Source organism: Cnephaeus nilssonii (genome assembly GCF_951640355.1).
Source record: "Cnephaeus nilssonii genome assembly, chromosome: 5".
NCBI classification, from domain to species: domain Eukaryota; kingdom Metazoa; phylum Chordata; class Mammalia; order Chiroptera; family Vespertilionidae; genus Cnephaeus; species Cnephaeus nilssonii.
Window position 1 is genome coordinate 24,090,151 of NC_137076.1, and position 15,805 is coordinate 24,105,955.

The window sequence follows — 15,805 nt, forward strand, 5'->3', positions numbered from 1 at the left end:
TCCTTGTGCCTTTTCAGTGGAGCTCTTTGTCTGAAGAGATCATCTTGTAGGGTGAGTCTCGAGACCTGATGGTTTCCATGGTGCAGGTGGATGCAGCAACACTAAGTCTATTCTGGCGCTTGTGTGTGTCATGGTGGACATCACAGGAACCACATCCTCTTACTAAACACAACCCAGTAATTCAAGCACCTTGGAGAGCAGCATGAAGCAGCCTCAGCAAAGCCACCAGCTCTCCCTATTTTTACCTGTGAGAGGCAGAGCGTTTTCTGCCCAGATGGGGCCACAGCTGGATCTATACAATTCCCACAGGTGCAAGGACCAGCAGGGTGTGGAAGGGGAGGGATGCAATGTAATTTCCGCAGCAGCAGTTTCCTGAAGTTCAATCGTGTGAGGGAAGAGACCAAACATGTGCATCTTCCCCAGTGAACATGCATTCTTAGTTACTTGAGGGTGAGATGAGAGAGAAAACAAAACAGAAATCCAGAGGTATTCCAGACTAGAAAATCAGAATGATTTCTAGAAAAAGTTATTGGAGCCTATTGTTTTCCAGATCGATGTGAAAAGGAAGGTGAAAAAAAGATGATGAAATGCAAATATATTCTCCATCTCTCAGTACTTCATGGTGAATGCCCACAGACCTCTCTTCTGCTGTGTATGGTGACTGATGCTGCTCCTGACCGTGGTGGGGAGAAATGGAGGAAGAAGGGAAAGGTACAGGTGTGCTCCAGGGCGGGAGAGTGCTGGGTCCTCCTTCCTAAAGGTTTTAGGGTGGAGATTTCAGGGGAGGTCCCAGGGGAAGAGCTGAATGGAATATTCTGTAGCTTTCCAGGTGTGTCCATTCAGGGATGTGGCCGCCACTGATTGATTGGCCGGCACCAGAGCAGGTGTCATTATTCAATGCAGCTGGTCCTGATGTCAGCCCTGGCATTTTGTTGATTATCTGGGCCTGGAGCTAGAGGAGGAAAAGTCACCCTGGGGACAAGGTCCCACCCTACAATTGACTGCCCATTGCAGGACACCTGGGCTTCCCACCCTGGTGACCGCTGTACCTGGCCCATCTCCTTGCTCTGCGTGGGTCTGTGGAACTGCCCACAAGATAACCACAAGTAAGGGGTGGCTCATGACCTCAGAGGACCGTGACTGGATCACCAGTGGGAACACATCTTTTAAAGGTAACCATTGTAAATACGCAGAAGTCACTTTTCCCGCTGGACAAGATGGCTTGTTTCTGGTTTCAATGCTCTTTCTGGGAATCTGGCTGTAGTTCTGGAAGGACACCACCCTAAGGCATCCCTGGTCCCTGAGCCTGTGCACCTTTTTGGCAAATGCACACGTCAGACTCCAGTTGTCAACAAAGATCAAAATGGAGCCAGATTCATTAGGTGCCTTTTCAGTGTGTGTGTTTGCAAGGAAGGAACACTGTTCCCTGGGGACTCTCAGCGCTGCCTCTCAGTGCAAACGTCCCTGGACAGGAGTTGTGGCTGCTTTGGGCTCAGGCCTGTGCACCTCAGGCGCCAGAGGGCGATGTCGTGCAAAGTGTGCGTCCTCTGAGTAGAGGTGGGAGCGGGTGGGTGGGGCTACGCTCAGCTTCCACCCTGTTGTTCCTCTCCCTTCAGCTGCACTGGGATCGCATCTCCCTTGTTCTGTCCTCATCTGTGCAGCTGCGGTCTGTAAGGTGGAGGGAGCCGCAGGCGGGACTCAGGGGGCCCAGGAAACCAGAAATGGTGAGTGTGCGGCCGGGCGCGGACACGGGGAGGAGGGGCGGGTGGAGCCGCCGGGGCGGGACCGTCTCTCCTCGGTCAGGTCCGGGGCCTGCGGACCCCAGGCGCCCGGGGGCTCCGCTGAAACCGCAGGCCCCTCGGGCTCGCAGTGTGGGGCCCAGCCGGGACCCGGGGTCCGGTTTGTCCCCGCGGCAGGGCCTTCGGCTGCGGAGCGAGTCTGGGCAGCTCTGCACCCACATCCCGCGGCTCCGCAGTTGGTGCGGTGACCGCGTGGAGGGTCAGTGGGGACAGTGGGGACTCGGTCTCCGCGGTTCGTGCCTGGGAGGAGCTGTGGTCTGTGGGTCCCCTGTCCCTCCTTTCTCCCCAGAAGGATCCCGTTTTCTCCTGGGTTTTGATGTTTGTGGAGCAGGCTCTCTAGTCCACCCCCTGTCCCCCAGGCCCTGCTCTGCAGCCAATGCCTGCATTTCCAGTCTCTCCCCCGAATCCTGAACGCCACCTTCCCTTCTCTGAGTCACAGCATCTTTATCAGCTGTTTGTTTTGTGGTGCTTTTCAAACGGTTAAAAACAAAATTCAGCTGAGTAAGTGGAAGGTCTAATTGGCTTGATTCCCAATCACGAATCGGGCCGCATCCCATCTAGTAAATAGAATCTCAGAGGAGCTGTTCAAAATGGAAGGCGTTTACAATAGGCAGAAAGAAGTGGCTTTGACAGTTTATTAGCAAAAGAAAAGAGGGGATTGCTTCAGACAGGGTCACCTTTCCTTAGGGGAAGGAACAGCAGGAGGCTTTTAGACAGATTAACGTTGAACAGCAAGTTGCAGAGTGACTGGGTTAGAATTTTACTCCTGGGAGAGGTGAAACTGCAGGTACATACAGTCATGCACCCCTGAACCTGGGAGTCCATCTTGAGGCAGTTTTGTTGTTTTCAGTTCTCTACACACACCTGCATGGTGTTTCCTACTACACACCTAGGCCATATGGTGTAGCCTCTGGGTCCTAGGCAGCAAACCTGTGCAACATGCTACTGTACTGAGTACTGTCGGCAATTGTAATGCAGTGGTAGTAAGCATTGATGAAAAGGTGCAGTAAAAATGTGGTGTGCAAGGTAGAAAATGGTACATCCGTGTGGGCACTGACCCTGAATGGGCTACAGGACTGGAGGCTGCTCTGCAGGAGTCAGTGGTTGGTGAGTGAATATGAAGGCCTAGGACGTTACTGTGCACGACTGTAGACTTTATCACACTGTACACTTAGGCCAGGAAATGTACAAAACACCGATTCTATCAAGCCCAGGAGGCAATGATGCAATCAAAAGGCACAGTCAGCACAAGACCTCTGAGGCTGCTGCCCGCATAAAACTTTGTTTCACAGCAAAGTTTTCTTTCACTAAGTAGAAAGCTCACAAAGATAAAGAGGATAGTATAGCAAATACAGGAACCAGTTTCTCATCATCAGGTTTCTATGTAGCGAATGTAACTGTATGTGCTGGACTTTCATAGGACTGGCCGCACAGGAAGCTTGTTTACACCAGCATCATCATAAACATTTGAGCAATGCATTTCCCTATGACATTGTGATGGGTATGACATCACTAGGTGATTGCAGTTTTTCAAATCCACTGTAATCTTTTTGTTTTATAGAAGGGATTTTATTTTTCATTAAGTTACAATTGACATACATTATATTAGTTTCAGGTGTACAGCATAATGATTTGATATGTGCATGTATTGTGAAGTGATCACAATAAGTCTAGTTAACATCTGTCATCATACAGACTTACAGAATATTTTTTTCTTAAAATGGGAACTTTTAAAATTTACTCTTAGCAACTTTCACATCTGAAATATGGTATTACTACCTGCAGTCACCGTACTGTAAGCTGCATTTCCATGACTTATTTAATAACTGGAAGTTTGTACCTTTTGACACCTTTCATCCATTTGACCCCCACCTCACCCCCGTACACCACTCCTGCAACCTCTAGCAACCATCAGCCTGTGCTCTGTATCTATGGAGTTGATTTTTTAAAGATTCCACAGATAAGTGAGAACACATGGTATTTCTCTTTTTCTGACTTATTTCACAAAGCATCCTGCCCTTATGGTCCATGAATGTGTTGTTACAAGTGGCAGAATTTCTTTTTCTAATGGCTGAGTAATACAGTAATAGTCCTCTGTGTGTGTTTATGCAACATTTTCTTTAAAAAAATTTTTATTTTTCATTGTTTTTTGGAGACAGTGGAAGAGAAAGGGAAAGACAGAGAGAAATATCAATGTGAGAGAAGCACATCACTGGTGGCTCCTGCACGTAACCCGACCAGGGCTCATGCCAGTGAGGGGCAGTTGCATCCAAGGTGCGTGCCCTTGACCGGAATCAAACCTGGGACCCTTTAGTCCAGAGGCCGATGCTCTATTCACTGAGCAAAACTGGCTAGGATTCAAAGTTTGGTTTTGTTTTTTTCCAATAAGTTGACACAATATATTAGTTTCTGATGTCACCATAATGACTAGACATGTACATAATTTATAAAGTCCAATACCCATCAGATACCACACATAGTTAATAGAATATTATTGACTACTAGAGGACGGTGCATGACATTGTTGCACTGGGGGGTGGGGAGGGTTCCCATGATCCTCCTGCAATGTGTTAAGTTTTGCTTTTGGTGATGTGACTTTACTCAAGTGATTCATTGTGCGCCCGTTGTTCCCTTTTTTAATAGAACAGACTCAAAATTTGAATTATTTATTATTTTCCCACTAGAGGCCCACTGTACGAAATTTGTGCAGGGGTGCGGGTGGTCCCTCAGCCCGGCCTGCACCCTCTCGCAATCTGGGATCACTGGCTCCTAACCATTCGCCTGCCTGCCTGCCTGCCTGCCTGCCTCATCACACCTAATCACTCGCCTGCCTGCCTGATTGCCCCTAACTACTCTACCTGCCTCCCTGATCACCCTTAACCCCTCTTCCTGCCTGTCTCATCTCCCCTAACCCCTTTTGCCTGCCTGCCTGATCACCCCTAACTGCCTCTGCCTGCATGCCTGATTGCCCCTAACTGCATCTGCCTTGCCCTCACTGCTGCAGCTTCGTCCAGATATCCGGAATGATATCTGGAAGGTCGTTGGGCTGTCCAGTCTAATTAGCATATTATGCTTTTATTATTATAGATAAGAAGTCTTACTGATGATTACCTTTATTCTAAGAAAATTCAAATGGGAGCAGATCACCTAGAGATGGAAATAATGACTGATGAGGTCTTGTGCCTCTCTTTTGGGAAAGTGACAGCATCTTCAATTATTTAAGGGGTATTTGTGTGACCCTGCTATTGTTCATGGAAGTTTAATATAGGATAAAGGGTGAGAATAAATGCCGAAAAGGCAAAGGGTAGGTTTTGTCTGTTGGCTCAGAGCTCCATCTATGCCCTTCTGTGCTTTCCTGTAGTTCAGGGGAAACTGCGTTTCCTAGATGCCCTGGCAGCTACCTTTTCACTGCGGAGCATGGACGCAGTGGAGAAGCTCCACTCTCTTCTCTCACTGGGCTCAGCTGGGGTGGGGGCGGGGGCAGGGGCAGGGGCAGGGGCAGTGGCAGTGCAGTCCGCAGGCTGCTGTCCTCCTTGGCAGCACCATTCCAATGGCAGCTGCAAGTTCTCAGCAGCCTCAGCAGGGCATGGTCTGGCTCCTTCATCCATGAGAGTGAGAATGGCTTCCTGTAGCTATTAATCTCTTAACTTCACTTTTCTCTCTCTCTTCTAGCCTTTCCTTTCCAACCCTTTGGTAACCAGTTCCCAATATTAAATTCTATCTGTTTGAAATACCTAGTGGGGGCTCTATTTCTCCACTGATGCAGGTGAACCCACGGGCCAGCCTATGCAAAGAATAATATGAACGGGGAGGAGGAGGAGGAGATCATTGATAGGCCAGGAAAAAAAAAATCATATAATAGGACATCAGGGACAACATGCTATGATTTATTTTTTTGTTTGTTAATCCTCCCTAGAGAATATTTTTCCATTGATTTTGAGAGAGAGAGAGAGAGAGAGAGAGAGAGAGAGAGAGAGAGAGAGAGAGACATCGATGTGAGAGAGACACATAAATTGGTTGTCTCCTGCATCTGCCCTGAAAAAGGCTGAGGATCAAACCTGCAACCCAGGTTTGTGCCCTTGAACCTGAGATCCTTCAGTGGGCAGGTGGACGCTGTAACCACTGAGCAACGCTGGCCAGGGCCATGCTCTGATTTCTGATGTGAGCAGTTGCAGGTGGGATAAGGCTCAGAGTACAGCCTTGGAAATAGTGGCTGAGATGAAGTGAAAGTGTAGTTTCACTGTAATTGATGATCTTTTAACTGGGATGTGATGGTGCTACTTTGTTCACTCAAGTGACTGTCAAAATAAGGAACGATAATTCCAGGATATGAGAGAGGGAGAAGGACGAGGCCATGTCAGACTGTGCCGCGGAGGCTCGGAGCAGGCGCTGTGTGTGTGTGTGTGTGTGTGTGTGTGTGTGTCCGTCCGTGTTCGCTAGGGGCCTGCCCCCAGCTGCATGCAGAGGCTCAGAGCAGGTGCCCCTGTGTGTTCTTCTCTCAGGTTCGGGCTGCACCAGGCCCCTCCTCCTGAGATGGTGGTGACCATTACGGCATCCTGACCTAATTTGCATATTTCTCTATTTTATACACACACACACACACACACACACACACACACACACACACACACAATGATTGGCTGTCTTTAAAAAGTGTATTTTGTATGTGTGTATTTCCAGGTAGCTAGTAACCACCTGGGAGTGATTTGCATCAAAGCTTTGTGCCTCTCTTTCCAGGATCTTTCCTGGGGCACAGAAATCCCCTGAGAAATCCTTTGGGTGGTTGCTCTTGGGTAACTTTCTGGGTGTTGTACATCAGCCCTGCCTTTCCCCTAGTTTGTGACCTTTAAACATGTTTTCACGTTATTTTAGCCTCAGGTTTTAAATTAATAAAAATGTATACAATCATTGCAACTTAAAACAAAGTGTAAAATATTTTAAGCTTTCCTGACACAAGTGCTTCTCAGAGAAATAAAATACTTTATTGTTACACTAGGGGCCCAGTGCACGCATTTGTGGACCTTGAAAGGAACTGTGGGCCGTGAGGCTCCAGTGGGCACAGGGGCGGGTCTCAGCCCATACACTGCGCCCTCGTCAAGCCCCTCCCTCTGCATCCCCCTCCAGCCCCCACCCCCGTCCCCCGTCTGCTGGCAGCCCTGCTCCTCCTGCCGCCGCTCCCAGCTCTGATGGTGCAGCCCCGCTCACACCTGCTGATGGGCAGAGCCACTGGGGTCAGCACCAGCAGCGGGTGCCATTTGCAGCTGCTGCCGATGCCGAGATGTTCCGCACACGCCCCTTGGTGCTCAGCCACTCATCAGAGCGACCAGTGGTTCGGTTGTTTGGTGGTTCCGCCGTTTGGTCTATTTGCATATCTGGATTTTATATATACAGATTGCATGTATTAAATTATTGTTTGGCCCGTTTCCTCCCAGTGTGGGTAGAAATATTTTAAGGTCTATTATTTTGATAAGGCAAAAGGATTTTTAGAGCTTAGACTGGAGGTGTTGAAGTATGATTAGTAGTTTATAAAACATATTCTTGCTATGGGAACAATAATTAGCATCTTTTTTTAATGCAATAATAGATACTTGTGGATTTTCTTGTTGAGCTAGCAAAGTGTCTTACCATATTAATACCTTCTTTACACATGAACACTGGGTTTAAGCCTGATTGCTGATTGTTCAAACACTGGCTTTGAGTCATTTTAAACATCAGTGGTGGGTCAGAGCAACATCAGGGGGGAGCTGAGGCCTGAGGCCAGGTGGTTTAAGCTAAGGAAGCCCCCCATGCCCGTGAGCCTGCCAAGGGAAGTACCTGAAGGCCCACTGACCTTCCTGGGGAGCCTCCCCCTGCAGGTGTCCTACCTGCTCACACCCACCATGGAAGGGGCCTTTACAGTGAGAGAAGCTACAGCCCTGGAGAGCTGGGGAACTAGTGCACCTGCGGGAGGGGGTGATGCCCTTCTGAGGTCTTAGTTGTGGTCCCCCCGGGCCTGTTCCTAGGCATCGGTTGAAGTTTTATATCCAGGGTGTGGGTGCACATTGAGAAAATCTGGGAAAGTCAGGAGGGTGTATCCTGAGTTAGGGATTGTGAGATTGGGAGTTCATTTGGGTCAGAACCTTACACTGAATCCAGCTGAGCACCCCCTCACTGTGAGCTGAAGCCTGAGGGAGGGAGCACGTCTGTTGGAGGTGGCATGGTGGGAGCAGCACCTCGTGTTAGACCCAAGAGGTTGGAGCAGATCTGGGTTCAGCAGCATAGGTGCTTGAATTCTGGCTGGGAATGAATTCAGAGCCAAGACTCAAACTATAAGAGAACATTTATTTGAGAAATCACAGAAGTAGAAGAAGAAGTTCTTAAAGGAATGGAAATTCATAGAAGGAATAAGTTATAGAGGTAATGGAAGGGCCCTTAGCAGTTAGAAGTGAGAAAGGTAGCTGTTACATGCCTGGGGGGATGGGTGGGTGAAGAGAGGTTGGGACATGCTCCCAGGAAGGAGAGCAAGCTGGGTTCTCTGTCCTAAAGGTTTTAAGGATGGAGATTTTAAGGAAGGTCCTGGGAAAATCTCAGTAAAATATTCAGCAGCTTTCCAGATGTGCCCCTTCAAGTCTGGGTCTCCACCGATTGATTGGTTGTGGCCAGGACCCAGGTCATCATTCAGTGCAGCTGGTCCTGAGGTCAGCCCTGCATCCCTTTTCTGTTTTAGATGCTTTTCTGGGCCTGCAGCTAAAATAGAAGTGTGGCCTAGAGGTTATTTCTAGGGGGAAAAGGTCCGGGGTCTAAACTGCATGACCAGCAATATGCTACGGGATGAAAGGTCACCCTGGGGATGAGGTCCCAGCCTACAGTTGTCTGCTGCTAGGCATGACCTTCTGCCCCTGGCCCATTCTCCTTGCTCTGCTCATGTCTGTCTAACTGCCCAGCACATTTCCATTATTCCCCAGGGAGAGGAGGGTATGGGAGGTCCCAGACTTCATTCCTGGGGTGGCTGCTTAGGTGTCCCTCCTCTGCTTCCCCAGGGACTATAACACCCCAGGGGTTCTGTCTCAGTCAGGAGAGTCTAGAATGTGGAACCTTCTGAAATTGGCTTTCCTCTGTCCTGTGGGAAGCAGGCTGCTCATCTGAGCTGAATCCAATGTATGTGTTTCTGTCCTTCAGAGCCTTTATGCATCACCTAGGGAAGCCCTTTCACTCTAGTTTCCCTGAGAATGAAAACGTCCATTGATTGAATGTACCAGGTAGAAAAAAAGAGAGAGAAATATTGATACTTCCCAGCAGAGTTGCTCAGTGGGTGAGCGTCAACCTACGAAGCAGGAGGTCACTGTTCCATTCCAGTCAGGGCACATGCTGGAGTTGCAGGCTTGATCCCCAGTAGGGGGCATGCAGGAGGCAGCCGATCAATGATTCTCTCATCACGGATTTTTCTATCTCCCTCTCCTTTCTTCTCTCAAATATATTTAAATATATATATATATATATATATATATATATATATATATATATATATATATTATATATGTGTGTGTATGTATGATGTATATACACACACACAGTATGTGTATATACAGTATATATATATATACATATATAGTATATACATACATATATATATCCTATCTAATAAAAGAGTAATAGGCAAATGACCATCACTCCACCACACCCACCAGCCACGCCCACCAGCCAATCAGGAGCAAGTATGCAAATTAACCCAAGATGGCTGCAGCCACAGAGAGCAGGAGGGAGGCTTGGGTTTCCCCAGCAATGAAGGAAGCCAAGCTTTCCGTACACCCTGGCAGGCCCAGGCCTCTGCTTAAGGCTACAAAGTTTCAATTATAGAAGATAAATAAATCCCAACAGAAATGGCTGCCACCATGGAGCTAGCAGAAGGCTTGGCTCCGCTCCAGGCTACAAAGTTTCAATTGTAGAAGATAAATCCCAGATACCAGGGCCTCCTCTTGAGTCGCTGGGGGGCGTGGCCAGCCTGCAAACCACCACAGGCCCCTCTCCCAGGCCGCCCCATGCCCCAAGGGAACCCCCACCCTGATCCAGGACACCCTTCAGGGCAAACCAGCTGGCCCCCACTCATGCACCAGGCCTCTATATAATAAAAGAATAATATGCAAATTGACCATCTCCAACACACAAGATGGGTGCCCCATGTGGTCAAAGATCCTGCCCCCATGTGGACACAAGATAGCCACCACAAGATGGCCAGCAGGGGAGGGCAGTTGGGAGGGACCAGGCCTGCAAGGGAGGGCAGTTGGGGGCGATCAGGCCTGCAGGGGAGGGCAGTTAGGAGTGACCAGGCCAGCAGAGGAGGGAAGTTGGGGGTGACCGGGCCTGCAGGGAAGTGCAGTTGGGGATACCCAGGCCTGCAGGGGAGAGCAGTTGCGGGGGACCAGGCCTGCAGGGGAGGGCAGTTAGGGGTGACCAGGCCTGCAGGGGAGGGCAGTTTGGGGTGACCAGGCCTGCAGGAGAGGGCAGTTAGGGGCAAACAGGCTGGCAGGGGAGCAATTAGGCATCAATCAGGCTGGCAGGAGAGTGGTTATGGGGTGATCAGGCTGGCAGGCAGAAGCGGTTAGGGGCAATCAGGAAGAGCAGTTGGGAGCCAGCAGTCCTTTATTGTGAGTCGGACATCCTTCGAGGGGTCCCAGATTGAAGAGGGTGTAGGCTGGACTGAGGGACACCTCCCTCCTCCGTGCACAAATTTCATGCACCGGGCCTCTAGTGTGTGTGTGTGTGTGTGTGTGTGTGTGTGTGTGTGTGTGTGTGTATATATATATATATATATATATATATATATATATATATATATATAGAGAGAGAGAGAGAGAGAGAGAGAGATACAGCAATACAGCCCTAGCTGTTTTACCTGAGTGGATACAGCATCTTCCTGTGAATCAATGTGTCTGAGTTTGATTTTTATTCTGAACAAGGGCACATACTTGGTTGCAGACTCTTCCCTGGCCCAGGCCCTGGCCTGGCCATGTGCAGGAGGCAGTCAATGGATGTGTTTGTCCTACATAGATATTTATCTCTGTCTTTCCCTCTCTATTCCACTTTCTAAAAATAAGTGGAAAAATATCCTTGGATGACATTAAAGAGAAAGAGAGAGAAGATGAAAAAAGCAAGGAAATTTGTGAAAGCAAAGAGATTTTTCTTTTCCTTTTATGCAAGAGAAACTCCAAATGTGAAATGAATGTATTTAAGTTTTCAGGCACATTTTAATTTTTTAAAATACATTTTTATTGATTTCAGAGGGGAAAGAGAGGGAGAGACAGAAACATCAATGGTGAGAGAGAATCATGGATTGGCTCCCTCCTGCATGCCCCCTACTGGGAATCAAGCCTGCCCAAAACTCAGGCTTGTCCCTGAGTGGGAATCTAACCATGATCTCCTGGTTCATGGGTCAACACTCCACCACTGAGCCACAGCTACCGGGCACAGTTTTTATTTTTAGATCACTGTTTGTATGGCACGTTTCTAGAGCAAGCACCTCAAACTCGGGGCCCCGGCCGCATACGGCCCACAAAATATTTTTGTCCCTTAGCCAAAATAACGGTATATAAGAACCGTTCTAATAAAAATTTCATAACTTAATTTTTACAATATCCTGTTTTACATAATTATTAATAATGAACTGCAATGTTTGCTAATGACTGATTACTATAATCATGTTGCATTCATCTCCCTTACACTCCTTACATGCAGGCGCACCATTTCTCTCCACTAATACTAGCAGGGAATACTTTAGCAGCTGATTGCCACGTCATTAGTCTCTGACTGACGTGTTTGGTGTGCAAAACAGGAAATATTTCGCGTTTGGAGAATAAGAAAAATAGGTGTATTTGAATTATGCTTATTAATTTGTGCAGTTATTCAGTATCTGGTAAGTTAATGTTCAAGAAAATATATTAACTTCTAAAATATTCTATTATTTTATGTTAACGATTCTTCATTTATTGCAGCCCTTTGTATTCAGCATGTCTCTATCAAATTAAATGTACGTTTCTATGAAAATTGAAGCTTTTGTTTTTTTGTGGCCCACATAAACTTAAACCTTGTTTATTTGGCCCGTGTTAGCCTTTGAGTTTGACATGCTTGTTCTAGAGCATAGGTCGTCAACCTTTCGGATCTCATGGGCCCCCAATGGTCCGTGGACCGCCCGTTGCCGACCGCTGTTCTAGAGAACCTTAGAAATGGTTACATCATTGACTTTTTATTTTATTTTATTTTTTTAAAATATATTTTATTGATTTTTTTACAGAGAGGAAGAGTGAGGGATAGAGAGTTAGAAACATCGATGAGAGAGAATCATCGATCAGCTGCCTCCTGCACACCCCCTACTGGGGATGTGCCCGCAACCAAGGTACATGTCCCTGACTGGAATCGAACCTGGGACCTTTCAGTCCACAGGCCGACGCTCTATCCACTGAGCCAAACCGGTTTTGGCCATTGACTTTTTATTGTAGTTGATGTGACAACTATGAGAACAGTATGTAAATTTCTGAAAATTGAATACATTTTAGGAGTTAAACTGTTATTATTTAAAGAAATGAAATTCTAGAATGGTTAAAAATAGAGCATGTAAATTTCTGCATTTATTTGCAGTACACCTGTAAAATAAAATAAAAAATGCACCTTAAGACTCACTGCCCACATATGCTGGTCCCTCCAGCACTGTTTCTCCAGTTACCCCTAAATAGAGTTTTGATCATTTCTTAGCAAATGTCCCAGTGTATACCAAGTCTGGCCACTACCACTGGATGCTCCACACCTTTGTGGTGGGGCAGGGCCTCGGGAAGTCCTTAGGATGAGGCCAGCAGTTTATCAGGCGCAAACAAACCAAAATTTGGCCATGTGAGCGAGGACTCTGTACAGGTGGTGCCTGGGAAGGAAAAATGGCCCCAGACCTAGAGCCACACAGCTCAGTCTGTGCCAGATTCTCCAGGAACCTGATCTCTGCAGGACAGGCCCACTAAGTGTGAGGCAGGCGGGGCTCTTGGTCTCCCTTGAGGGGGAGCTGCCCGTCAGGCTTGGGGGAAGGTGGGTGGAGTGGCACTCAGCCTTGAGCACCCAACTATGTCTATCCTGGATTCTGCCCTCACCTCAGTATGGTGGAGCCACCAGGAGGGGCGTGCTGCTGGGAGTCCAGAGGTGGGACTAGGGCAGTGGTCGGCAAACTGCGGCTCGCGAGCCACATGCGGCTCTTTGGCCCCTTGAGTGTGGCTCTTCCACAAAATACCACATATCCTAATTAAGTTAATAACAATGTACCTACCTATATAGTTTAAGTTTAAAAAATTTGGCTCTCAAAAGAAACTTCAATCGTTGTACTGTTGATATTTGGCTCTGTTGACTAATGAGTTTGCTGACCACTGGACTAGGGCATCTCTCTTGAGGGGGAGGCACCAGTCAGGTTCACGGGAAACTTTGGGGAATGACCCCTTCCCCGGAGGCACAGAACTCAGTCAGTGACACCTTAGAGTCTGCCCACACTCAGGCTCACGCAGCTGACTCCCCAGCAGAGCACAAGCTCCGAGGGGTTTTTCTTACCTTGTAATTAGCACTCAGACTGTTCATTTAAAAAAAATATATCTTTATTGGTTTCAGAGAGGAAGGGAGAGGGAGAGGAGAGAAAGATAGAAATATCTATGATGGAAGAGAATAATCCATAGACTGCCTCCTGCCGCCCCCCTCCTCCCTGGGGATTGAACCTGCAACTGGTCATCTGTCCTGAACAGGGATGGAACTCTGACCTCCTGGTTCATGTGGTTCGGACAAACTATGTATTTTTTCATGGTTGCCTGCTGACAGCTTGAGCCTCAGCCGCTCTTGTCCCTATTGCCTCCCACTTGAACAAGCTGATAAGAAAGCCTGGGTGGTGTCTCCTATAGAGCAGCAGGTGATTCAAACCACAGAATCCCTGTCTGTGCAGAACTCTTGCCCAGGACCCATCTTCGAAGCCCCACATGACCACACCAGGCTCCATTTCTGGCTCTGAAGCCAGGTCTCAGCTGCTGGAGAGGCCAGCCCGCCCTCCTTTGAGACCTCTATGTGAGTCCTAAGGCTCTTCCTGCTCTCTTGGTGTGGGTGTGAGGGGTGACACACCAGCATCACTCTCATCCACTCCTCTGCAGTGACCATAACACTTGAACTTGCTGCCAGGAACAGCACATCCCAACATCCAGCCGTGTGGGTCTGTCTTCTGTTTCTCAGACCTGCTCACCTGTGGCCGCTGGGAGCCGGGCGGATGGTGCCGGGAGCTGTGCTGCCCCATGTGGCATTGCTGAGCCTGTTGCGCCTCACCTCTTTGTACCAGAGTGGGCAGTTTCATGTGTTTCTAGGCAATTGGCAGGCAGAGTATGGTATTGGGCCCACTTTAAATCGTTCTGGAATCATTTGCTCTGGCTCTGCCAGTTCAATAAATGTGTGACCAAATATAGCAGGCTAATTTTTAAGTTGATGATATTGTATGGCCCGTGAATGATGTTATAACTACCCAGATGGCCCTTTGCAGAAAAAAGGTTCCCAGCCCTGCTAGATCTATCTATCTATATCATAGATCATATGCTAATTAGCTGGGACACTGTAACATCACGACCTGGCCTCTGGACACTCATCCACAGCTTCACGGATACTGACTCTACCAGGCCGCCCCGAGGCCATGTGGCTGGGCCGCAGGGTGCCCGTTCAAGATGTGAAACAGAGAGGAGGTGCGGGAGGAAATCCAGAGAATGGGATGTGGGGGTTCAAGACTCACTTCCTTTGGGCTTTGTCCTTCTTGGCCTTGGTCCTTTTCTTTCGGGCCTGGAGCGCAAGCAGTGCAGGAGAGAGGGATGGATGAAGGGCAAATGTGGAATAAAGGAGGTGACCAAGGTGAAGATCTAGCAGCTGTGAGAGGCCCAGCTGCAGGGCCACCTGAGGGGTGGTTCCGGGCAGATTCAGTGAAGCGGCCAGCCAGGAGGTCTGCGGCCCAAGGGGCGCAGAGCGGCACTGATGTGGAGTGTACTGGAGGGGGCACTGGCCGGGGCAGAGGGCCAGCAGGGGGTATCTGCCTCGCCCATGGAGAGTGAGGTTCTAACAGTGGCCCCAAGACGCGGGTAGGCCTGGTGGGGAACAAAGTGGAAGGATGCCTGGGCAGAGGGGTGGGGATCCGTAGCCCTCAGTGGGGTTGAGGGGCAGTGCCACCTCAGTTGAGGGGCACCGAACTGCCGGGTACCCTACTGCTGCGGCTCGGAGAAGCTCCTGGCACTAACTGGGCCTCGCCCCAGTGGCCTGTGCACTTGACAGGCAGCGACTCCTGCTCCCACCTCGGCCCAAAAGCATGCCATGCCCGCCGTGCCCCACAGCGGTGCACACCTGCACGATGAGTGCAGAGCCTACCACCTGCTCTGGAGAAGGGCAGGGGGCAGTAAAGAATGGGGGTGGCGGGCAGGGGAGAGGGAAGAATGGGGGGTGTCTTCGATGAAGGGGTGCTTGAGAATGAGGCTCAGAAGACTGACAGGGAGGTTTGCTCTGTTTGCCCTGTGGCTGCCCCTTAGGAAGGGCAGAGGTAGCACGGCCGTGAAGGCTCCCTGTGTGCTGAGTCATGCAGCCAACTGGAATTGGCCTCAGTTTCCTGGTCTATAAAATGGATGAAGCGTTTCCCAGTGCCTTCGCTGAGCTTTGAGGGGCAATTGAGATACTATATAAAGAAAATGAGGGAAGAAATGAGAAAGAAAAGGAAGGGCAAGCAACACAAAAGATTGGAAGGAACCTGTAAACCTATTGTCACTTAAATAGGGAATATGGTCAATAGGGTTGTAATGATGGTATGATGCTAGGTGGGTACTGGAAATATCGGGGAACACTTTGTAAAATATATGATTGTCTACCCACTATTCTGTAACTAATATAAAACCTGAAACTAATACAAAATAATATTGAAGGTAAAGAAATGAAAATAGGAGTGAAAATTATATAAATTTTAAAGTTTAAATAAAGGTTGTAAAGGAAGGAAGGGG

General features: G+C 48.6%; 1 protein-coding gene across 1 annotated transcript in view; it reads left to right on the top strand.

Annotated features, from left to right (window-relative positions):
- The first annotated feature begins 1,370 nt into the window (after positions 1-1,370).
- Positions 1,371-15,805, top strand: part of LOC307099186 (uncharacterized protein) — a 29,283-nt gene continuing 14,848 nt past the window's right edge. Inside the window, exon 1 of the mRNA XM_079770383.1 lies at positions 1,371-1,724. Within this exon, the coding sequence (XP_079626509.1) occupies positions 1,722-1,724 (3 nt within the window). The 5' untranslated portion in view covers positions 1,371-1,721. The remainder of the gene's footprint in view (positions 1,725-15,805) is intronic.